Raw genomic sequence first — 25,899 nt, 5'->3', positions numbered from 1 at the left:
TCTTCCCTTCCTCACCAGCAAAAACTGCTCCTTTTTTCATTATGTCGCCTGGACGTCGCAGTCCAGAATATTTGGGTTCAATCCCAAAAGCTGGTTATCACTGCGCCCTCATAGCGCTAGAGATCCGGGATCAAATCCGCCCTCGGGTAATTGCCTGCGTGGAGTTTGTACGTTCTCACTGTGTCTGCATGGGTTTCCCCCGGGCGCTCCGGTTTATACCTACAATCCAAAAATGCACAGGTTAGATTTATTGGCCATGTTAAATTGCCTTAGTGTCCCAACATGTGTAGGTTTGATAGAGGATTGACTGAGTAAATACATTACGGAGAAAGGAATGTGGGTAAAATATTTTTTCTGAGTAGTTAGAGCCTCGATGGGCCGAATGGCCTGCTTCTGTACTGCAGCATTTACATAATGAAACTGCGGCTCATGTGCATATTGGACACAAGCTGACACGGGTATGGGGTCATTGACAAAAATCTGACTGAAAAAAAATCTGCCATCTATCCGACCTTCGAGCATATATGTCTTTTTATTTTGCATTAGTTTTCTATGTTTCATTATTACCACCGATACTATTCCACAATTTACAATCTCTAACAGGCACGTTTCATTATTAACTCTCTTTCTCCACAGGTTTCATCCAGGAGCTCTGGATTCCTCCCATTTTCCAAATTAAATAACTTAAACATTGTAAATGGGTTTATGGGAATAGGGTCGAGGGTAGTGTTTGGTCAGGATGCTTGGAGGATTGGTGCCGCCTCTTTTTGCACAGTTGGGATTCTATGGTTCTGTGTCTGGGTGTTTTGAAATGAATCTACCAGTCGCTGCAAATCATGTTTTTTTTTAAACTCTGTTCATGCCAGTGCACAGAAGACGTGGGATGTTCTCTGTCACTGTCAGACTTTGATAATTATGGCAGTGTGAGCCAACCTGATACAGTTATCCACGTGTGTGAGAGTATGTTATTTCATTTTGGTTTCTAATAGTAATTGTAATGGTTCCAAACCTTGTCATCTTTTAGAGAGTCAGAGAGGTTTATAGCATAGAAACCGGCCCTTTGGCCCAGCTTGTCCATGCCACCTTGTTTTTTAACCCTAAGCTAATCCCAATTGCTCGCATTTAGCCCATTTCACTCTATACCCATCATACCCATGTAACTTTTAAATGCATTTTAAAAGACAAAATCGTATCAGCCTCGACTACTACCTCTGTTCCAGACACTTACCATCCTCTGTGAAAAAGTTGCCCCTCAGGACACTTTTGTAATTCTCCCCTCTCATCTTAAACCTATGCCCTCTAGTTTTAGACTCCCCTACTTTTGGGAAAATATATTGATTTTAAAGCTGATCTATGCCCCTTATTATTTTATAGATCTCTATAAGATCACTCCTCATCCTTCTACGCTCCAAAAAAAAGTCTATCCAGCATCTCCTTATAACTCAAAACACCAAGTCTGGGTCACATCCGAGTAAATGTTTTCTGCACTCTTTCTAGTTTAATGACATCCTTTCTATAGTAGGGTGACCAGAACCATACACCGTGTTCCAAGCATGGCCTTACCAATGTCTTGTACGACTTCAACAAGATGTCCCAACTCCTGTATTCAATGTTCTGATCGATGAAACCAGGCATGCCTTCTTCAGCACTCTGTCCACCTGTGACTCCATTTTCAAGGAGCTATGATCACGTACCCCCTAGAACTCTTTGTTCTGTAACCCTCCCCAGTGCCCTACCACTAACTGAATAAGTCCTGCCCTGGTTCAATCTACCAAAAAGCACCACCTTGCATTTATCTAAATTAAACACCCTCTGCCATTTGTCAGCCCACTAGCCCAATTGTTCAAAATCATGTTGCAATCGGAGATAACTTTTTTCACTGTTCACTATGCCACTAATCTTGTATCATCTGCAAAATACTAACCATGCCACCTATATTCTCATCCAAATCATTAATATAAATGACAAATAACAGTGGACCCAGCACTGATCCCTGAGGCACACCGCTGGTCTCAGGCCTCCAGTTTGAAAAGCAACTCTCTACAACCACTCTCTGGCTTCCGTGAAGAAGCCAATTTTATATCCATTTAGATACCCAACCCCACAACCCCCTCCCCCACATCCCCCCCCCACCCCCGGATCCTATGAGATTTAACTTTATGCAACAACCTACTGTGTGGTACTTTGTCAGAGGCCTTGCTAAAGTCCATGTAGACAACATCAACTGCACTGCCTTCATCTACCTTCTTGGTTACCCCTTCAGAAAACTCAGTTAAACTTGAGACATGATTTTTCACTTAAAGCCATGCTGAGTTTCCCTAATCAGTTTGGTTCACTGATTGTGATTGTACTCAATATCTGTGATTTTCTGGCATGAGAGAGTAAAATTTCACTTGTATGTGATTGCCTGTGTCTGGATTTTATTCTCTACCTATTAGCTACTTCATCATAATTGTCATAATTTTGCAAGCATTTATTCTATAATTGACTGAGGCTTTTCAAACTCTATCACTCTCTCTCTGGAATGTGGATATGCCCATTATTCACTGTCCTTCCCTCAATTGTGAATGGATTTTTCTTCTTGCCTTTTAAAGTGGGTTGTACAGTGTACCTGTTACAGGAAAACAATAAATTGCATAGGATTAGAGCACGTGGCCCACCAGTTCTGCCCCACCATTCAATGTGATCATGAATGATGTTGGATTTCTCACTGCCCCATATCCTTCATCTTCTCAAGAGACTAAACTCTAGGGAACAAAATACTAATTAACTCAGTCTCTCATCATAGGGCACCCTAAACCCAAGTATTAATTTAATCAACACCTTGTGAGTATTGTTAACAATAGTAATCTGGTTCTCAAATATCTTTATGGGATTCTGGGTTTTAGAATTTATCATTCTGCAAGTGGATGTTGCTTTTGTTTGTCTCACTGCCAGAATAAAGTTTTACTTCTATATCAGTCATTCTGTGGTACTCTGCATGTTTTGTTTTTATTCTTGAGAGTAGAAATTCTTTTGATTGATAATTGTTCTTAAGGATTGTATAATAGGGCGTTCATTTTCTGGTTTCTCCTCCCTGTGGATGCTGAATGGTTTGCATTACTCTGCACACACTATTTTCACATTTTATACGTGAAGTTGTGTATTTTATCTCTCTGTGTATCACTCATTATTTGTAATGTATCAAAACTGGAATTAAATCAGTCTCTAAAATTATCCAGTATAACCTGGATATGCCTCATATCTCCTTTAAACCTTGCCCTTCACACCTTAAACCTGTGCCCCCTAGTAACTGACACTTCCATGATCTATGCGTGGAGCCAGAGGAAATGGGTGGGGTATTAAATGAGTACTTTGTGTCAGTATTCACCAAAGAGAAGGATTTGCTGGATGATGAGTCTGGGAAAGGATGTTGAAATCAAAAAGGAGGTGGTATTGGGATTCTTGAGAAACATTAAAATAGACAAGTCCCCAGGGCCTGATGGGATATACCCCAGAATACTGAGAGAGGCAAGTGAGGAAATTGCTGGGGCCTTGAGAGAAATCTTTGTATCCTCACTGACTATAGGGGAGGTCCCAAAGGACTGGAGAACAGCCAATGTTGTTTCTTTGTTTAAGAAGGGTAGCAAGAATAATCCAGGTAATTACAGGCTGGTGAGCTTTACATCAGTGGTAGGGAAATTATTGGAGAGGATTCTTTGAGACAGGATTTATTCCCACTTGGAAATAAGTGACGTATTAGCGAGAGACTACATGGTTTTGTGAAGGGGAGGTCGTGTCTCACAAACATGATTTTTTTTTTGAGGAAGTGATGAAGATGATTGATGAGGGTAGGGCAGTGAATGGTATCTACATGGACTTCAGTAAGGTCTTTGACAAAGTCCCTCATGGCAGAATGGTGCAGAAGGTGAAGTCGCATGGGATCAGAGGTGAGCTGGCAAGGTGGATACAAAACTGGCTCGGCCAAAGAAGACAGAGGCCAGCAGTGGAAGGATGCATTTCTGAATGGAGAGCTGTGACAAGTGGCATTCCTCAGAGATCAGAGCTATATATATGATATGGAGGAAAATGTAACTAGTTTGATTAGTTTGCAGACAACAGCAAGGTTGGTGGATTTGTGGATAGCAATGAGGACTATCAGAGGATACAGCACAATATAGATCAGTTGGAGACTTGGGCAGAGAGATGGCAAATGGAGTTTCATTCAGACAAAAATGAGGTAATGCATTTTGGAAGTTCTAATACAGATAGGAAATATACAGTAAATGGCTGAACCTTTAAGAGTATTGATAGGCAAAGGGATCTGGGTGTACAGGTACACAGGTCACTGAAAATAGCAATGCAGGTGGAGGAGGTAATCGAGAAGGCATACGGCATGCTTAACTTCATCAGCTGGGGCACTGAGTTTAAAAATTGGCAAGTCACGTTGCAGCTTTATAGAACTGTAGCTTGGACGCACTTGGAATATAGAATTCAATTTTGGTCGCCACACTACCAGAAGGATAGCAGCTTTGAAGAGGATACAGAAAAGATTTACCAGGATGTTGTCTGGTATGGAGAGTATTAGCTATGAGGAGAAGTTGGAGAAACTTGTTTTCTTCTCACTGGAACGATGGAGGTTGAGGGGTGACCTGATGGAAGTCTACAAGATTATAAGAGGGATGGACAGAGTGAATAGTCAGAAGCTTTTTTTCCCCAAGGTGGAAGAGCCAATTACGAAGGGGCACAGGCTTAAGGTGCGAGGGACAATGTTTAAAGGGAATATGTGAGACAGTTTTTACACAGAGTAGTGGGTGCCTGGAACTCATTGCCAGAGAAGGTAGTGGAAATGGATGTGGTAGCGGCTTTTAAGGGGTGTCTTGACAAATATATGAATAGGAGGGGAATAGAGGGATATGGGCCCCAGAAGGGTTTTAGTTCAGTTGAGCAGTATGGTCAGTGCAGGCTTGGAGGCCAAAGGGCCTATTCCTGTGCTGTAATTTTCTTTGCTCATCCTATGAGAGTGGATTCCAATAGAATCTGTCCGGAACAAATGTTGATTATGATTCAGTCAAAGCCATTGAGGTGGGTTTCTTTTGTGTCATTCAGTCTGTGGCATGTTATTTGACTGTGGATTCAGCTCTGTGTATATTCAACTTTGAAATGTATCGAATATTACTGTGGTTATAGCTCTGTGTGCATTTTTCTCATAATCTCAATGAGGTGGATTATTGCATGGCTTGTCCGTTTCTTGGAGATTCTGAGAGCGTGGACATGAATCTGTTTCTGTCACTCTCTCAAAACAAATATTAATGTGGATTAATTCAGTACTCATCAAGTTCAGGCTGACATTAGATGTATGATTCATTTAAATATATTGTGTTTCTGCCATTGGGTGATAATATGCTGCCATCTATGTCTTCTAGTGCCTGATACATTGCATCATCTTTGGACCATGTATCTGAACTTCGTTTTTATACCTGCCATTATGTTGGAATTTATTTGTTCAACATCTTAACACATTGATATCTGTTTGTGATAATTCATAACATGGATTTGATGTATGTTATAGTAATAGATTAATCTCACTAGCTGTATTTGAGTTGTGGAATGGTATTCATTTTGAAACTATGTGAATAATAAAATGTGGATATGTCAATCAGATCCATGGCCTCACGTAATTCCCACAATGTGCAGCGAAGGAATTGTCATTTCTCCTTCAGTTTTCAATAACGTACTGCAATTTTTTTTTAATCTTGCACTTGTATGGAACACAAGGCCTTGGCCGAATTCTTGAGTAATTTATACAGTTTCTGTCTGTAAATTATACTTTATCTATTTTAGCTACAGATTACTATACTTCTGACCAATATCACACAGAATATTTAAATCTAGCTTTTTAAATTCAATGATTTAAGTTTTCTCCCCTCATCTGGGTTAGAGGGAAATTTTCAAAAGTCACCCATTGGTGCTCTGTTTTACTCTTTGATTGTAAATTGTTCTTTACCATGGGAACAGCATCAGACCATATAATTATATTCTTTGTTCCATTGGCCTGATGATCAGGCAGTATCTGTGTACTTTGCGAGTGATACTTTATCTACATTGTGTCAGAGTTATCTCGGCATTTCCGGTGTTTAAGTTCTGTCTTTTTAAATTGATACTGTTATGTATCTCTCTCAATTACTGCCTTCAGCAGGCATCAGGAGTATCTATTGCCTGAGTTTGCTTGCATTTTTCTTGCATGTTTCAATCAATTACAGTTTTTTTTACTTTAAATTCATTTATTAATTTACAAGCCTGTACCTTTGTTACAATAAAACTTTTATTCAATAAACAAACACAATTTTATATTGAAAACATGCTTATGATAAGACCACTTTGATGTTCTTATTTTAAAAGTGATCTACTTCAATGCTGCAAATAGTTAATTAAATAAATTAGAAGTAACGAAAATATGGGGAAATCAAACTATGCTCAGTGGCTTGGAAGGCAGCCCTTCTCACAGCTATCTGATCATTGTACCTCACACTACATTTATAGAATTGTTTCATTCCCTCGATTTTTAGAACTTTAAATTTGATGAACATAATGTTTAGTGAGCAGTTGAATCTGACAGTATCAGTTTCCTGTTACTTCACTCCAGGTTAAAATATTTCTGAATGAATAGGTACATTGTTTTATCGCTCATTTTCAACCATCAGATAGTAACAAGAGTCTACAGTAAGTTGATCTGTCCATCTGTGAAAGCAATTGACCGGATGCTGCACTTGGAGCGTGCATGTGTGTACATTGGGGGTTGGAGTTTCTGCACCTGTTATTTCCTGGTTTGGGAGAACATCTTCTCTTCTACATTTCTAAATGAAGCCAAGTAAATGTGGGATCTCTCTGTGTCTGTCAATTTCCTTTATCGGCTTTTAAACAACATGTTTTTGTATGGAAATTTTGCTCTGCACATTGTTGGTTGCTGTTGTGCAACAATTACTTATTTGATATATGTGTCAATGACTGGGAGTTTTATTCTGAATTTACCATTCTCTGTAACATAAATATGGTTGTTAATCTGCAAATAATGTGCCTCATTAGGAGCTAACATGCTTTAATTCACTGTTTCTGATATGTATATGTGTGGGTTTCATTTAGCATTTTTAACTCTCTGATATATAACTGAAAGTGTACATTCTCTTTATAAATGTCAGAGTCACATGTGTCCATGAATTTATTTTGTATCCTTTGGGTAATAGTGAATGAACGAGGATTTCATCATTTCCTGTGAATCTTTGGTACGAAACTGTAGGGGTTTAATCTTTGCCTATTGGATTCTGGTATGTGGGTATTGCTTTTACTTCATGTCTGTCATTTCCTCTGATATTTGAGTTCAACTTTCCAATTTACTGTGTGAGCATTCAAAGAACAAGGAACAACGAAAATTACAGCACAGGAAGAGGCCAATTGGCCCTCCAAGTCTGCACTGACCAAGCTGCCTAACTGAAGTAAACCCCCCTATCCTTCTGGCGACCATATTCCTCCATTCTCATCCTATTCACGTATTTGTCAAGATGCCCCTTAAAAGACTATCATATCTGCTTCCACTACCTCCCCTGGCAGTGAGTTCCAGGCACCAACCTCTCTCTCTAACAAAAAAAATTGCCATGTCCCCTTGTAGTTGACTCTTCCACCCTGGGAAAAAGCTTTTGACTATCTACTTTGTCCATGCCTCTCATAATCTTGTAGACATCTATCAGGTCTCCCTTCAACCTCCATTGTTTCAGTGAGAACTAACAAAGTTTCTCCAGCTTCTCCTCATAGCCAATGCCCTCCATACTCAGCAATGTCCTGGTAAATTTTTTCTGTACTCCCTCCAAATCCTCCATATCCTTTCTGGTAATGTGGTGACCAGAACTGAATGAAAATACCATGTGCAGCTTTACTAAGGTTGTTTAAAGCTACAACATCACTTGCCAATTTTTTGAAAACTATTTAAAAAAAAAATTTCAGCTTTCTCACTTGTGCCTCCCAGTTCACTCTATGTATTACATCGTATGTACATGTTTACTTGTTATTTTGCCATAGTTATCAATAAATGCTTTCGGACTAACTTTATCCTTCTTATCTTGAGAAGTGTGCTATTCCTGTATTTATATTTATGTTGTAGATAAGTGTTTTCATTCTGCACCTCTTTGTCTGTGTTGTGGGTTTCACATTGTGAATGTCTGTCTATGTCATTGGAATCTGGGTTCGGGCTGTAGCTGATAGTTGTATCTGTTGTGTTTGTGGTGTTATTTCATGCTGCGTACTTTTCTCATTGTAACATCACTGTCTGTTTCCATTATAGATCTTTACTCATTTTGAGACAATCATTTTCTGTCATGACAGTGTGTTTTCTCTCTCTCCATCATTTTGAACGATGCCCTGCTTATTCAGCTCTCTAGCTCACAGTCAGTGTTGCATTTATGTATTTTATTCTGTACCTCTTGTTTTGTGGGAAGGAAGAATGATTGATTTTGTTTTGACTTTATTATACTGCATGTGATGGTTTTTGCAATGTCTGACTTTCCTAAAAAGACGTACATGTCAAAGCATGTTTGGCAGAAGAGAATGCCTTTGTTTGTCCATAGCATTATGATTTACATTTGTCATAACACTATGTTACATTTGACATAACATTTTAAAACGTTGGATGTAAGTTCAGAATTGTCATGGGAATTTTCAGTTGTGTGAAATTGGTTTCATTCGGCATTTATTTCATATATCAATGAATCACTGGCTTTCTCAGTGTCTGAAGTAAAAGCATGTTTTCGCATTCTTTAATTTAATTTGTACGATTGTCAAGTTAATTCTGCATCTAATAGTAAATGCAAGATGTTTTCTGTTTCCTTGTGCACACACACTTGTGTGTCTTGTGCTTGTGAATGTGTGTGCTCCATTAATATCTGTTAACTATTATTGGTGTATGGACAATTGTCTTCAAATCAGCATTCAAACTGTAAGTGTTCATGTTTCTCAGCTATCATCAAATTATTTCATGGTGGTGTGTTTTTATTCTGTATTTGTGACATTGTGAATCAAACATTTCTGTTTAACATTTCACACAAGAGCCTTGGGATAAGAACGTAACAATCAGCTTCTAGTGTGCAAGTGTGATTGTTCTCCATTTTAGTTTGCCTGAGAAAGTTTTCAATACTTATTCAATAAGTTTTTTTTTAAAACTACAGCAATCAGTGACTGCTCTATCTCTCTGTCTCTCTCATGTGTGTATGGGTTTCACATTGTAACTGTTGGTCATTATTATCAGAAACCACGTTTATTTTCCATTAGATTATCTCTCCTAAGTGAGTGATGTTATTTTATTCCATAAGACATAAGACCATGTCCATAAGACATAGAAGCAGAATTAGGCCACTCAGACCATCATACCTCATCCACCATTCAATCATGGCTGATATTTTTTCTCATCCCCATTCTCCTGACTTTTCCCCATTACCCTGATCCCCTTATTAATCAAGAACCAGTCGAGCAAGCTCCAGTATAACATGTGTTTACTTGCTGTGATGTGGTATTATGACTATTAGTAAGAATAGTGATCTGGCACATAGTGTGTTACTTAAGGTGAAACAATATGGGAATTGAAGATAAAGTTTGAGATCCTTGTAATGGAATTTGATGTGTTGCTTTATGTGATGACTGGGTAAAATGCTCAGATTAATTCTATACATTTCAATCAGCTGCAGAATCTGATTTTTCATTGGCAGCTGAAGATCTACCCTTGAGACAATATGTCCACCTTGCAATGTAATTTGAGGAAAGATTCTTTCACCCAGAAGATGGGAAGAGTCTCAAATGCACGGCCTGGGAGGGTAGTAGAGACGGGGAAAAAAGCTAACAATTAAAATGAATTCTTGAATGTCATAACTGTCAAGCTTATGGGCCAAGGAGTGGCAAGTGGGATTATTGTAGATTTAGTTTTGTTGGTCCGCAGTCAATGGGAAAAAGGGCCACTTCTGTATACTGTGTTTATGTGATAATGCTTCGGATTCTGGACTGAAACTGACTAACCTGCCCTTAGTGATACTACCCACGAGTGAATTGGGGAAAAATATTCCACCTGTAGTTTACTGCATGATTGTAGGATTGAATATGTTTACCTAGAACCTGAGATCAATGAAATTCTGACTCTTTATGTTCTCTGTTACAGTGGAACTGATGCCTTTCTGTGTTTCTGCACTTTAAGAATAATATTGTACCTACTGGCAGTTAGAAGAAGACAGGGGAACTTATTTTTCTGTGATGAATCCACAACTTGGAAATTATTTCTTCATATATTCACCTAGAGGAAAAAAAATATATCTTTTAAGTCAAGCTCAGTTGATGTCAATGAAAGGTACAAGATTATTTTACAACCAGTTAAAAAAACATGTTCTATAGATTACAATCAACAATAAAACAAAAGGTTTCTAATTCCACTACCCCAAACACCACAATTTATTTTCCATCAGTTTATCTCTCCTATGTGACTGATGTTATTTTATCTTTCTGTACATGTCCATAAGACATGGAAGCAGAATTAGGCCACTCAGTCCGTCGAGTCTCCTCCACCATTCAATCATGGCTGATATTTTACTCATCCCCATTCTCCTGCCTTTTCCCCATAACCCTTGATCCCCTTATTAATCAAGAATCTGCTCAGCAAGTTCCAATATAACATATTTATTTGGTGTAATCTGATATTATGACCATTAATGAGAATAGTGATGTGGCACATTTACTGAAGGTGAAACAATATCAAAATAAAGTTTGAGATCCTTATAATGGAATTTAATGTGTTGCTTTATGTGATGACTGGGTAGAATGCTTGGATTAATTCTGTACATTTCAATTAGCTGAAATATCTAATATTTTGTTGGCAGCTGAAGATCTATTCTTGTGAGATGACAGGAACAGCTTTCAATGTGATTTGTGGAAAGATTCTTTTACCCAGATGGTGATGAGTCTGGAATGCAGTATCTGTGAGGGTAGTACAGGCAGGTAAAACTGAATCTTTTAAAATGTACCTGGATGAACATTTAAATGTCATAACAGTCAATGTTATGGTAAAGGATTGGAAACAGGGATTACTGTAGGTTTAGTTTTTGTTAGCAACAAAAAGAGAAAATGCTGGAAAATTTAAACAGGTCTGGAAGCATATGTATGGAGAGAAAAGAGCTGATGTTTCTAATCCACATGACCCTTTGTCAAAGTTTTACTGGACTAGACTCAGTGGGCCAAAGGGCCACTTCTGTGCACTCTGACTATGTGATAATTCTTCGGACTTTGGACTTAGAGCGACTTACCTGCGCTCACTGATAGTGAGCTGGAGTGAATAGGGAAAACAATAGGGTACAATTGTTGGATTGAATATGTTTACCTAGCACTTGAGATCAATGAAATTCTAACTCTTTGTGTTCTCTGCAATATTGGAACTGATGTTCTGTCTGTGTCTGCACTCTAGGATTAACATTGTACTTACAGGCAATTAGAAGGAGACAGGGGACTTTATTCTTCTACGATGAATCTGCACATTTGAAATTAGTTGTTTATATATTCATTTACAGGAAGAAAATATATCTTGTAACTCAAGCTCAAACAACGTCGATGAAAGAGTCAAATTCAATTTTCAATTGATAATCAGTAAGAAATATGTGTTCTACAGATCATAACCAACAATAAAAAAGGTTCCTGATTCCACTACCCCACACATAGCCTCTATCCAACTGTTATTTTTGGTGCTTTGATAACACTTGACAAGAATTAGAATCTGTCCATACCAGTACCGCTCAGAGGATGTCACTACCGGGGATACAGTGAGATTTTCACAGATCAGGTTACAATTTCCCACTGAACTCACCATTTACTGAAACCAACAGCCGCTGCTAACACATTTCATTCTCCTTTCTCAGCTGGATGAGCTGGTGCCGCCGATCCGGGTCAGTTACAGGGTTGTTCCCAACCTCACTGTCCCGCCTGTTTCCACCATTCACTGGACAATGCCAACAAACAAGCTGAAACAGGAGCTGAACCGGGATTATACATCACAGGTTTAGAACATAAGAACATAAGAAATAGGAGCAGGAGTAGGCCATCCAGCCCTTCGAGCCTGCCCCACCATTCAATAAGATCATGGCTGATCTGTCGTGGCTCAGTTCCACATTCCCGCCCTCTCCCCATAACCCTTAATCCCCTCGCTTATCAAAAACCCATCAACCCGCGTCTTAAAATTATTTAGCGAGGCAGCCTCCACCACTTCAACGGGCAGAGAATTCCAGAGATTCACCACCCTTTGAGTGAAGAAGTTCCTCCTCAACTCCATTCTAAACCGCCCCCCCCCCCCGTCCTATTGTCCTTTCTGAGTGGGAAGAGTCTCTCCACCTCTATCCTATCCATCCCATTCATCATCTTATACATCTCAATGAGATCTCCCCTCATTCTTCTAAACTCTAACGAGTACAAGCCTAGTTTATTCAGCCTCTCCTCATAGCTCAACCCCCTCAACTCCGGTATCAGCCTAGTAAACCTCCTCTGCACTCCCTCCAAGGCCAAAATATCCTTGCGTAAGTGCGGCGACTAAAACTGCACACAGTACTCCAGCTGCGGCCTCACCAATGCCCTATACAGCTGCAGCAAGACCTCCCTACTTTTATATTCAATCCCCCTCGCTATGAAGGCCAGCACCCCATTCGCCTTCCTGACCACCTGCTGCACCTGCAAGCTGGGTTTTTGCGACTCATGCACAAGGACCCCGAGGTCCCTCTGCACCGTCGCCTGCTGCAGTTTTTCGCCACGTAAGTAATAGTCCTTCCTACCAAAGTGGACCACCTCGCACTTGCCAACATTAAATTCCATTTGCCAGTGAGCAGAGAAAAGCCTGGTCATTTTCACTAGCAGCTTATTCACCTTGTGACTCCCTCAGCAGTGTCTCACACAGTCCCAGGAACTCCTCTCCATTCCCCCCGGCTCACTCCAATCCCGGAACAGGTTCCTGCTCCGCTCTGCCTCTTACAAACAGCTCCCGAATCTCCCTGAACTTCCCCCGAGTCAGTGAGGATCTCTGAGCCCCTCTGTGTCCACACTCCCCAATGGATGTGCTGCTGGGATGTGAACGCTGTTCCCTCGCTGACCTGGGCGCTGACATTTCCATTTCAGTCAGTTTCAAACAAAGGATTTCCGCTGACTGAGGAAATGGGCGGGGCCAGGGGAGGGCAGCGCGCATGCGTCAGGGCATCACAGCTGCGAGCAGGGCAGCATCGCGCATGCGCCTCTCTCCTCGCTCATTCAGAGAACAAATGCAATTTGCTGAGTTATAATAAAGGGCAAAATACAGCGGATGCTGCAATCTGAAACCACACCAGAAAATGCTGCAAAATCTCAGCAGCTCTGACAGCATCAAATTCTAAACAGAAGGTAAAAAAGTGTGTTGATCGAAACGTGCAAATTGGAATATCAGACAAGCTAGTTAGAAGCCAGGATCCTTTCAATCCAGACTTGTCAGTAACATTCCCGCCTAAGTACAATGGATTCTAAAACAAATTAAAAGGTCTTCTCCTATTTCAATCCCGGCTCCTACTCTATTCCTGCAAAACTCTCCCGGATCAGTTGAGAATTTTGTGATTGAAAAATAAGTCTGCTTTAAACAGGCTCACTTCACTCTGGATGCTTCTGAAGCGGTGAGAGAAATTGTGACAACTCTTACCGATCCTGTACTTCAGGCAGACACCAGATTAATCCCAAACTCCTGTAATGTGTCAGAGGATGAGGTCTGTGGAGAGAGAATAGAGCCAATGTTTCGAGTTAGGAAGAGAAAGGCGTCAAACATTCGCTCTATTCTCCCTCCACAGATGCTGTCAAACCTGCCCAGAATTTCCAACATTTGCTGTTTTTGTTCCAATTTAATCGGTTCCCCGGTTTGATTTGCTCGCAGTTTGAGCAAAGGAAGCTGGGCGGTGAGGGGAATGCACAGAACGGTTCAAACTGCTGGATAATCCCTGACTGAAATTCAAACGGAGATCATTCTCTGCATTGTCTTTACTGTTCATCAGTGCATCCTCACCAATACATCCTCAGTCCGAATTGGTGTGTTTGCTGTGATATCACAGAAGTTAATATCTGATCAGAATAGCTTAGATTAATTTAGTCAGATTGATAATGTTGATCCCTGAGCATCTATCAAAAAATTTGATCAAAATATTCTAGATAATTGCGGAGAATATTAGTCATACATTTCAAACATTATTGACCTCATCCTCTGACACATTGCAGTAGTTTGGGATTAATCTGGTGTCTCCTGGGCACCGTAGCACTGCTGCTTCACAGTTCCAGGGACCTGGGTTCGATTCTCAGCTTGGGTCACTGTCAGTGTGGAATTTACACATTCTCCTCGTGTCTGTGTGGGTTTCCTCTGGATGCTCTGGTTTCCTCCCACAGTCCAAAGATGTGCGGATTAGTTTCATTGGCTATGCTAAAATTGTCCCTTAGTGTCCTGAGGTGCGTAGGTTAGAGGGATTAGTGGGTAAATGTGTAGGGATATGGGGGTAGGGCCTCGGTGGGATTGTGGTTGGTGCAAACTCGATAGGCCAGATGGTCTTTTTCTGCACTGTAGGGTTTCTATGATTCTATGATCTTTTACAGTTGCACCATAGGAAGTATTCTTTCTGGTTGTATCAAAGCTTTTGTGGCTCCTGCTCTGCCCAAGACCACAAGAAACTCCAAAAGGATGTGAATGTAGCCCAATCCATCCAGCAAATCAGCCACCCCTCCCCCCACACCCCCCCTCCCATCCGTTCACTCTGTCTACGCTTCCTGCTGCCTCGGCAAAGCAGCCAGCATAATTAGGGACCCCACACACCTCGGATATTCTCTCTTCCAGTTTCTTCCTTAAGGAAAAAAGATATAAAAGTCTGAGTCATATACCAACTGACTCAAGAACAGCTTCTTCCCTGATGCTGTCAGACTTTTAAATGGACTTACCTTGCATTAAACTGATCTTTCTCTACACCCTAGCTCTGACCGTAACACTACATTTCGCACTCTGTTGTTTCCCTCTTTATAAACGGTAAGCTTTGTATAGCCTGCAAGAAACAATATTTTTCACTGCGGTAATGCATGTGACAATAATAAATCAAATCAAAAACCTCACATTTATACACATTACACTGCAACTGACATTCACATGACCACACACTCAGCCTGTCCAAGTCACACTGAACACTCTCCTACACAACTTTGTATCAGCTGCAAATTTGGATATTATATATTTATTATCTTCCAAATTATTAACATATAATCTGAACAATTGGGGCGCTGACAGAGATCCCATTGATACCCCACTAGTTACTGCTTGTCAATTGGAGTAAGATCCAGTTTTGCCAACTTTATGCTTCCCACCTGTGAAAAGACTTTCTCTCCATCTCAAGATACTACCCACAACCCTTGCAATTTAACTTCACATAATAATCTGGTATGTGAGACCTTGTCAAAAGTCTTCCGGAAGTCTAAAGTAGAGACACAATGTCATTCTCTGAAACACCTTTTGTTTCATTCTGTGCTTTCTTTAACTTCTGTCTGAAGTGAAATACGTTAGCCTTGACTCAATCAGTCTCTTTCTTTGTGTGTGAATGCAGGATTATTTCTGTGTCTCTCAGTCCCTGATTCTGTACATTAGACTGAATACATTCAATTCCAGTTTCCAAATCATCGTGAACAGTTTGGGTCCTAGCACGGATCCCTGTGGAACACGAATAGTCGCTGCCAATCAGAAAAAGAAACATTTATACCAACCCTTTCCTTCCTATCTGCTAACTAGTGTCTTTCCATCTCAAGACATTACCTGCAATCCCATGTGCTTTAACTTTACAGAGTAGTCTGCCATATGCAACCTTGTCAAAAACTAGGACTATTATTTGAATTCCCACCCTTTTCCAATTTTAATTTGAATTCAATAGGTAAATCTCCGAGGGTCACACACTCTTCGGGATAAATAATCCCTGAGAAATACATTCCCTTGGCTTTACACGTTTCCTTGGTACAATCACTCCCCTGAGACTCACATTCCCTGACTTCAGACACTCCACTGTTTCACACATTCCTCTGGTTTGCACAATCCCTAGGTTACATTCTCCTCTGTGTTACACAACCTGCCAGTTTATACACTCCCCTGTATTGCACACTACTGTGGTTTATGCTCCTCCCTGGTGTGCACACTCCCAGGGATGCAAACTCCCCTAATTTGTGCACTGTGCTGATTTTGCATATTTCCATGCATTGATACATACCCCTGTATTTAACTGTCCCCTTGTTTGTATTTCCCCCATTTGTAGACAGTCCCCTCGTTTGCACACTCATTTTTTTGACACAGTCCCCTGGTTTTAAATGTTCTCCTGGTATATACAGTCCCCTGGCTTACAAAGTTCCCGACTCTGATCTGTTCCCAAAACAATTTATCCCCCTTTGAGTATGCTTGTGATGCAGTTATGGACTGTGATATGTATGTATTCTAGTGTTCTATTCATACCTCAAGTAACATCCTCTAGTAATGCATTTGTGATTGTAATATGGTTTTTCATTCTGATATTGATACAGGGCCCGGTACAGGAATACAGTACCACCTCACAGTGCCAGGGATCTGGGATCGATCCCCACCTTGGGTCACTGTGAGGAATTTGCACGTTCTCCTCAGGTTGGCACTGGTTTCCTCCGAGTGTTTCGGTTTCCACCCACAGTCTGAAAGGCGTGGTGGTTACATGAATTGGCTATGCTTAATTATCACTCAGTGTACTCAAACAGGCACCAGAGTTTGGCAATTCGGGGACCTTCACAGAAAGCTCATTACAGTGTTTTTCTTAAGTTCACTTGTGACACGTTTAACTTCAAATTAATATTGAAGTTTTATTCTCCGCCCCCCCCCCTTGTCTCTAATTCTTTAAGTTTCTTGATCATTTCTTTATCCCCATATGTCTCTCTTCTGCTCGACCTCTCTCAATTTATCTCCATTTCTCTATCACTGTACCTGCCATCTCTGTGTGGCTCTCAACGTCTTTCTATGTGCGTTTCTACTGTCTCACTATCTCTCACACTCTGTCTCTCCCTGCCTCTGTTTGTCTCTCTCTGTTTCCCATTCTCTGTCTTTGCCTTCCTGCCCCCTATCTCTCTGTTTCGTTTTTCTCTGTCTTAATCTTTTGCTGCGTGTGTTTGCCTCTCCCTCCCACTCTCTCTCTCTCTGACTGTAAGTATCTCTTATTGTCTCCCTATCACTCCCTCTATCTCTATCCCTTGGTGTTTCTTGATGTCTTTCTCATTCTTTCTCCAACTGTCTGCCTCATTGTTCCTCTATCTCCCTATTTCTTTTTTCTCCATCTCCCCTTCTCTCTTCTTGCCTCTTTCTTCGTGCCCCTTCTTCTCTCTCTGTCATTTCCAGTATGTCACTGCATGGGTTGTGGACAAAATGCTAACATGTGTAACACTAGCACATACCGTGAACATTGCTGCAGTGTTTGGAGTGAGATGGTCTCTGTCACATGTTCTCAGAATGTCCCAGATTTAATCATTAGTTCTTAAATCTTCAGTTCGAATCGGAATGGTTCGTGTTTACCTGTGACTGTCAACAACTCCACTATCAGCGGCTTTGGGATTGATCTTTAACTGGTCTTCTCTATTGTTTGAGTATAGGGTTTAGTGATACTGAGCAGTGCAGGAGGATAAACTCAAACTGGAAAACCTCGAGTTTTAGTGAAGAAATCATTTGTATTTTCACCTTGAAGAAAGATGCGTGATCAGTGTAAATTCATGAAAACACATCTGATTGGCTGCTCTGGGGAGTGAGATTAACACACAGTATGTGGGGCAGGAAATACAGAGAGACTAACAAAGTGAAGGGAGAATTTACAATTAATCAACATAACACGGAAAGTGTGGAAAGGAGGGACAGTATGCCCTGGGAAGTTTAAATTACAAAAATACTTTAGCCTGGGATTGTGTAGATGTGAATATTGTGCAGGAGAGAGTGTGTGATAGGGGCGGGGGAAACAGGAGAATATCACTGTGTTTGTGTGTCCGTTCAGATTGTGAGATCTCCGCAAAATTCCCATGTGAAACAAACATATTTTTGAATCAAATTGTCCCCCTGTATCCCTAATACTTCTCAAAGTTAGATTTCAGTGTAATTTCCATGTTGATTTTTAGATTTCAGTCCAAAAGTAAGGGAGATGACGGCGATGGCGTGAGAGAGGCGAACAGTACAGCAGAGAAACGGGATTTACTCCCAAATGCAGCCTTCAATCCGGGTGGAATCTTTTCCACAACAGGCATTAAGGTGTCAGACACAATGAGGATTGAACCTGGGCCAGTGTGGAGCCGGAATTTGAGTGGAAATTGAGAGTTTGGGACGAGAGAGAAACACAGAGAAGGCAGCAGCAGCCTGGAGCTGACAGCAGCTTGTCTCCGCCCCGTCCGCTCGCTGCCTTTAAGTTGCTCAGTGCCGCCACCAAACGCTTCATTTCTCATCCAGTTCACATTGACGGAGAGATTTGGTGAAGAGTTCCGGACATGAGCGACAGTGCAGCCGCCGAAACGGCTCCTGCAGCAGCCGCCACAGGCAAGGCAGCCAAGAAGAAGAAGGCAGCGGCTTCCCGGAAGAAAGCAACAGGTCCCAGTGTGGGCGATCTGATCCTCCAGATAGTGGCGGAATGCAAGGATCGCAAGGGGATGTCCACTGCCGCCATCAAGAAGGCGCTGCGGGGCAAAGGGGTGGACGTGGGCAAGCGGGGGAGCCAGATCAGGCAAAGTTTAAAGAGGAATGTGGAAAATGGAAAGCTGACTCAGCTGAGTGGTATTGGCGCCTCCGGCTCCTACAAACTCGCTCAGAAAACAGCGGAGCGGAAAACTGTCAAGAAGGTAAAGGCAGGAGCGGCCAAGAAAACCCCAGTGAAGAAAGCGGTGGCCAAGAAAGCAACAAAGAAACCAGCAACAAAGAAATCGGCAACAAAGAAACCAGCAGCCAAGAAAGCCATAGTCAAGAAAACAGTCAAGAAAACGACAACTCCAAAAAAGAGCGTGAAGAAAGCATCCCCCAAGAAAAAGATTGCTGTGAAGAAGGTCACGAAGGTAAAGACATCGAAGGCCAAACCCAAAGCGGCTGCAGCAAAGTCTAAGAAAGCAGGAAAGAAGTGAAATTCGCCGAGCAAATCCCAAACCTGTGAACCCAAAGGCTCTTCTCAGAGCCACCCACCTCTCTCAGGGAAGAGCTGAACCCCCCCCCCCCCCCCCCCCCCCGCGGCCAATGAATCGCTGCCCCCGCGCTGGGAGCAGATTTCAGATAGAAATGTTAATCCAGTACTCCCGCTCACTCGCTGACATGTTCTAGGCCCGCCCCCCCCTCCCCCCTCAATCTGCACTCACACACAGGGATGTTGCTGCTTCTCCCTAACCCAGGAATGGCTCCGGGGGAACACTCAACACTTTGTGTTATTTATTCACAGATTCAGGGTGAGGGTGTCAAAGGAATCCTGGCGAGAAAGTCCACCTCACAAATCAAACCCCAAACACATTTTATCCGCTGGGAGAGATCTGAATAAAATTCTCAACCTGTTTGGGAGCGCAGTTTTAACAAAGGGTCATCAGGACTGGAAAGTTCGTCATTTTTTCTCATTACAGATGCTGCCAGATCTGCGATTTTCCAGAATTTTCTTTTTGTTTCAGATCCCAGCATCCGCAGTGATTTTTTTTTGTGAGAGGAGTTGTCGGGAATAGAATAGGAGCTGGGATTGAAATGGGGTCAGGAAGTTCGACTTGTTACTTGTCTGGATTGAGTAGACCCGGGTTTCTAACTCGCTTGTATCTGATATTCCAGTTTGTACGTTTTGTTCCTCGCGCTCTTTTCACTTCTGTTTGAATTTGAATCTAAAATATCGGTTCGGGCAGGAGGAGGAGCAGCTGGATGGTGAAAGACATTTCACTGCTCTGTCTGTCTCTCAGTCTCCTCCCCGTCCCGCCTTTCTCTCTCTTTCTCAGTCAGGTCGGGGTGAGCTGTATAATAAAGGGAGCTGCAGCACCTCCTCTTTCATTCAGCAACGATTTGACTGAAGAGGAATCATGTCTGGCAGAGGGAAAGGAGGCAAAGGACTGGGGAAAGGCGGAGCAAAGCGGCACCGCAAAGTGCTTCGTGATAACATCCAGGGCATCACCAAGCCAGCCATCCGCCGCCTGGCTCGCCGTGGCGGCGTCAAGCGGATCTCGGGCTTGATCTACGAGGAGACCCGCGGGGTGCTGAAGGTTTTCCTGGAGAATGTGATCAGGGATGCGGTCACCTACACCGAGCACGCCAAGCGCAAGACGGTCACCGCCATGGATGTGGTGTACGCTCTGAAACGCCAGGGCCGCACTCTCTATGGATTCGGCGGTTAAACAAATCCACTCACTTCTCACAAAACCCAAAGGCTCTTTTCAGGGCCACCCACATTCTCACATTGAGAGTACTGACCTTGGTACAGTAGTAATTCGACACATTTGTCATAATCAATTTTCTGGTCATGTGTTAGCTGTTAAGGAATCGGAGCATTTTGAGTGAAGCTGTCTCCTGTTCCGTTATCTAACCATTTAAGCGTTGGACCACCCGTGACTTCGCCAGCGCTGTGTTCTATCCCAACAGATAGTGTCAGACCCGGAATTTTCCAGCACTTAGCGGTTTTTGTTTCATACCCCAGCATGCGCAGCCCTTTTTTATTCTGAATGTTATTGGCGCCTGTTAAAATGAGTATGTCGGATTCTCGCATGTGTATCTGATAGAAAACATATTTTGGCTGCGGGGTAGAATAATAATGGATAGAATATTATTGCTGTAATTTCCTGTTGATCATTTAATATTAAAACGTTCTCAATAGATTCGGCGGCTGAACAAATCCACCCACTTCTCACAAAACCGAAAGGCTCTTTTCAGAGCCGCGTACATCCTCACATTCAGAGCACTGACCTCCGTACAGCAGCGGGCTCTTTCTATACATAGAATTTCATGCAGTTTTCTCATGTCTAGGAATCGGGTTATTCTGCATTGTCCCTGTGACAATCCCGTTACACAGCAATCAACATCATTGCCGCTTGTTCCAGACCGCTCACATTTAGAAGCAGGGGCGAGTATTTAAATGTTTCGCAGCATCGCCTTTTTCGATTATATTTCAACTGTTCTGAATCGGTACATTGCGCATTCACCGTTTGTGTGTCCCATTAAACAACAATGTGACAATTATTGCTGTAAAAAGTCTGACAACACCAGGTTTTAGTGACTAAAACCTGGTGTTGTCAGACTTTTTACTGTGTTTACGCCAGTCCAACGCCGGCAGACCCACATCATGACAATTATTGCTGCCGGGTTCAAAATGTGTGTGAGGATGGAAAGGTACAGTGACTTTGGGATAGAAAAATAGTGAACACAATGTGTCAGATTGCAAAATTTGTTGCACTTTTCGATTAATCATTCATTACCATTCACACTTGTGAATATTTTAAGCTGATGTATCTTTTATTCCATTCCTTCAATCGGCCTGCAGCAATTTTCCTCCCTTCGACCGTCTAAAGCTTGTTTAACCACTTTTTGAATCCACAGGATCCCCCCCCCCCACCCCCCACCCCCCACCCCCATACACAGAAGCCATCCTTCACGGTGAAGTGTGTGTGTGAGACACTGTTTTGCGCCTCTCTCTGGGAGTTTGCTCCCAGCCTGTTCTGGGTCTATCACGGAATGAATCTGAATGTATTTTTGGTGCTGAGGCAGTGAGGAAAAGTTTGCAGTGAAATTGGCGGTGAATTTTGAAAATCAGGCGCCATCCGAGCTCAGCCAATCAGAGCTGGCAGCCTGTGGTTGCTATGAGGGTGATTGGATAGGGGCTGTGGCGGGAGCCAATCAGTGGCGGCGGGCGGTGCTTCAGCCGGTTGAAAAAGGGAGGCTGGAAGCCGCTCTGACATTCCGAGTTACTGCGTTTGAACAGATGGCCCGAACCAAGCAGACAGCGCGCAAGTCAACCGGCGGGAAAGCTCCCCGCAAGCAGCTGGCTACCAAAGCTGCCCGCAAGAGCGCTCCAGCCACGGGCGGAGTGAAGAAGCCTCACCGCTACCGGCCCGGTACTGTGGCTCTGCGGGAGATCCGCCGCTACCAGAAATCCACCGAGCTGCTGATCCGCAAGCTGCCCTTCCAGCGCCTGGTGCGGGAGATCGCTCAGGACTTCAAGACCGACCTGCGCTTCCAGAGCTCGGCCGTCATGGCCTTGCAGGAGGCCAGCGAGGCTTACCTGGTGGGGCTCTTTGAGGACACCAACCTGTGCGCCATCCACGCCAAGCGAGTCACCATCATGCCCAAAGACATCCAGCTGGCCCGCCGCATCCGCGGGGAGCGAGCTTAAAGCCTCAGTTCAACCCCAATCAAACAAAGGCTCTTTTCAGAGCCACCAAGTCCTTCAGAAAAAGAGCTGCAGCACGGATTGTATATCGTTACGGAAGTTGTGTTTATCTCACTATGTCATAGGTTTGTTATCTGCTGAGAGGTTGATGTTTAAAACATAATTCCTAATAAAATGACACCCTTCCCCCCCCCCCTATTCACATCGAGCACCAGAGATATAAACATTCACTGGGTCCCACATTCACCCATGGTCAGATATCTGATTACTAAATACACATTTGAAACTGATCGATGCAAATTGCTTTTCCCGCGCTTATGTAGCCTGGATATTTTATACCGATGGAAAATATTTTACACGCAGCTCGAGTTGTGTTCCTAATACAGAAAATTGTCGGCTGTAAGATTTCCTAAACCCAGGACTCCTGGGGTCAGATATATGAATAACGATTTAAGAATCCGGTCCAGAGACTAGGCAATGCAGAATTCATCATCCCTTCCTTAATACCGCCTGAGAAATGCAGAATGATCCCTATGTTATTTCCAGTAAGAGAAACAAGACATAATAAATGAATGGAGGGTGGTTCACAATATTGATTTATACATACATAGCTGCAAAGTGTTGATGGAGACTTAAGTTTAACACATACGTTCAATTTGAGTGGCTGACACAGAAGCACGTCCGCGCTTATTTTCAAACATTTTGTTACTTTCAAAAGCAGTGATTTTCCCCGCTCTTTCACGGACAAAGTGATAGCTTATCAGTGCAGCTCATTCTAGTCAGAGTCGGATGGAAAATGGGTCGCCCTTTCAGAGAAAGTGGGTGGCTCTGAAAAGAGCCTTTGGGATTGTTAAATTTCAGAGTTGTCGCTTTACTTGGTCTTCGATGCCGCGGCGGTTTTCTTGGGCAGCAGTACGGCCTGGATATTAGGCAACACTCCGCCCTGAGCGATGGTCACTCCTCCCAGCAGCTTGTTGAGCTCCTCGTCGTTGCGCACGGCCAGCTGGAGGTGTCTGGGGATGATGCGGGTTTTCTTGTTGTCCCGGGCCGCGTTGCCGGCCAACTCCAGAATTTCAGCCGTCAGATACTCGAGCACAGCAGCCAGGTAGACCGGGGCTCCGGCACCCACACGCTCCGCATAGTTGCCCTTTCTCAGGAGCCTGTGAACACGGCCCACCGGGAACTGCAGTCCAGCCCGGGAGGAGCGAGACTTAGCCTTGGTTCGAACTTTGCCACCGGTCTTTCCTCTTCCAGACATTATCACAATCTCACAAAGACTTTAACAGAGAATGAGAAAAGCCGCCCAGATTCACTTCTCTTATAGCTTGGGGAGGGATGGCGGTGCACACATTCCTGATTGGCTATGGGGAAAACCCTAATGAGACCTTCTCCACAATGTCCAATCAGATATCTGTTTAAAGCACCAATCGGGAAAGGCCACGGTGCTGAGGGCGGAAAGTAAGGGCGCCAAATTCTCAAATTCCAACCGATTCTTTATTTCAAATTTTAAATGAGCGCCAAAATACACAGGCGAACTGGATCAAGATTTTTTTAAAAAAAACGTTGATAAGTAGTTTAAATTTCAGTTCAAGATTAGATACATTCCATTTCTCTTCCTCATCTAAAATTTTCCTTTATCAGGAAGTTTCTGATCTTGAGTGGAATTTCTCTGCAACTGACAAGAAGCCGAAAATTAATTGCAGTAAAATACTGCGGGAAATCTGAATAACATCAGATAATGTTGGATAAACCCAGCAGCGTCGATGGAGAAACTGTATTAATGTTTGAGATCTTCACAAGGGTTATTCCAATCCGGATCCTTAATTCTGTTTCTCCCCAGATTCTGCCAGACTTGCTGAGTTTATCCGGCATTCTGAGTTTTAATTCAAACCCAAAATAAAGGCGCCAAACTGGCAGAACCTAAACATTTAAAAGTCAGCCGTCGATATAATTGTAAATTAAGGAATAAGTTGCAAGCGGATTTAGCCCTAAGTTTAAATATTGAATCAACAAGTTTTATAATGTATTCCTCCCTCTTTCTAATGGTCTAAATTTTAATCACAAATTCCAAATTCATTTTTACAATCCGCAGTTTAATCAATATTAATCTGGCAGTTATTTAAAACACTCTGGTCGTGCGGCAGAATGTCTCATTCTGGTAACAGGCCAATATTGTATCCAGTTTGAAATCGGTTACAAATTCAGTGTCAAAAGCGGAGTTTTCGTTTTGTTGTCAGTATGGAGATTGAAGTTTCGACACCAGTAAGGTTGAAGTTTAATAAACTGATCGACTATCGTGAGCGTAGTCGAACACAGAAATGGACTCTTTCGCGATCTATTCGCTGTCTGTCAAAGCCAGCGTCAAGAGCAGATATCAGAACGCAGCCAGAGTCACCGAGCAGCCACTAAATGCTGACAGTTTACAAACAGGATACAAAGATGCACCGAATTCTCATTCTGCATTCCTCATTATAGAAAATCAATTTCAAAGTGTTTAATTGAAAAATTAACATCGAATTACTAAAAAGGCTTAGCTTCTTAATGGAAGTTGTGGGTGGCTCTTAAAAGAGCCTTTATTATTTTTCAGTGCATTGTGTAGTTTTACTTGGAGCTGGTGTACTTGGTCACGGCCTTTGTTCCCTCCGACACGGCGTGCTTGGCCAGTTCCCCGGGCAGCAGCAGGCGCACGGCGGTCTGGATCTCCCGGGAGCTGATGGTGCTGCGCTTGTTGTAATGGGCCAGTCGAGAAGCCTCGCCCGCGATGCGCTCGAAAATGTCGTTGACGAAGGAGTTCATGATGCTCATGGCCCTGGACGAGATGCCGGTGTCGGGGTGAACCTGCTTCATCACTTTGTAGATGTAGATGCCATAACTCTCCCTCCTGCTTCGCCTCTTCTTCTTGCCAGTCTTAGTTGTCGGTTTCTTCAGGGCTTTCTTGCCGCCCTTCTTGGAAATTTGCTGCTTCTTATCTTCTGCCATTCTCAGCTTCGATTTCAGAAACGCAACAGCCAGGAAAAGCCCCGGACCTCACTATTCATAGACTCAGACAAGGCTCAATGCAAATAAAGGATCGGGGAGGACAATTTTCCCATTGGCTGATTCACGCTGATGTCAAATCGTAATGTGCTATCTGTCACTGATTGGCTATGGAAAGTAACCAATCAGATTCACTGCTTGTCACAGCCACACTGTCAGAATGTCAGGTTAGCATTCGCCAAGGCGGCCTTCACGACACACGACAGCGCAGAGTCGCTGAGCAGAGTCTCATAGCCAAGTTCCGCACAGATGAGGACGACCTCAACCGGGATCTGGGTTCATGTCGCACTATCTGTAACCCCCATGACTTGCCTGGGCTTGTAAAATCCCAGTCACTGTCCTGTCTGGAGACAATACACATCTCTTTAACCTATGCTAATGCTATCTTCACTCACATTGTCTGCATCTTTAAGACTTGAATAACAGATTAGCTGTAAAGACTTGCATTCTACTCAGTATTCTGTAAACT

General features: G+C 42.7%; 5 protein-coding genes across 5 annotated transcripts; 3 read left to right on the top strand and 2 right to left on the bottom strand.

The window, feature by feature from the left end:
* Nucleotides 1-18,552: 18,552 nt before the first annotated feature.
* On the top strand, nt 18,553-19,208 carry LOC145345328 (histone H1-like). The gene has a single exon (XM_080193144.1). It carries the CDS (start codon nt 18,553-18,555, stop codon nt 19,174-19,176), a length of 624 nt encoding a protein of 207 aa, XP_080049270.1. The 3' UTR covers nt 19,177-19,208.
* An 889-nt stretch (nt 19,209-20,097) lies between these two features.
* LOC145344729 (histone H4) lies at nt 20,098-20,409 on the top strand. The gene has a single exon (XM_080191836.1). It carries the CDS (start codon nt 20,098-20,100, stop codon nt 20,407-20,409), a length of 312 nt encoding a protein of 103 aa, XP_080047962.1.
* A 1,577-nt stretch (nt 20,410-21,986) lies between these two features.
* Nucleotides 21,987-22,397, top strand: LOC145345327 (histone H3). The gene has a single exon (XM_080193143.1). It carries the CDS (start codon nt 21,987-21,989, stop codon nt 22,395-22,397), a length of 411 nt encoding a protein of 136 aa, XP_080049269.1.
* A 671-nt stretch (nt 22,398-23,068) lies between these two features.
* LOC145344727 (histone H2A-like) lies at nt 23,069-23,791 on the bottom strand. Its single transcript, XM_080191834.1, has one exon. The coding sequence runs from the start codon at nt 23,650-23,652 to the stop codon at nt 23,266-23,268; it is 387 nt and encodes a 128-aa protein (XP_080047960.1). The 5' UTR covers nt 23,653-23,791; the 3' UTR covers nt 23,069-23,265.
* A 1,193-nt stretch (nt 23,792-24,984) lies between these two features.
* On the bottom strand, nt 24,985-25,373 carry LOC145345396 (late histone H2B.L4-like). Its single transcript, XM_080193212.1, has one exon. The coding sequence runs from the start codon at nt 25,371-25,373 to the stop codon at nt 24,996-24,998; it is 378 nt and encodes a 125-aa protein (XP_080049338.1). The 3' UTR covers nt 24,985-24,995.
* Nucleotides 25,374-25,899: the final 526 nt, after the last annotated feature.

Source organism: Carcharhinus amblyrhynchos, chromosome 7 (genome assembly GCF_965287045.1).
Source record: "Carcharhinus amblyrhynchos chromosome 7, sCarAmb.v2.hapA, whole genome shotgun sequence".
In the NCBI taxonomy this organism is placed as follows: domain Eukaryota; kingdom Metazoa; phylum Chordata; class Chondrichthyes; order Carcharhiniformes; family Carcharhinidae; genus Carcharhinus; species Carcharhinus amblyrhynchos.
Note: the sequence above shows the minus strand (reverse complement) of the source record. Positions and strands in the feature narration are given on the sequence as shown.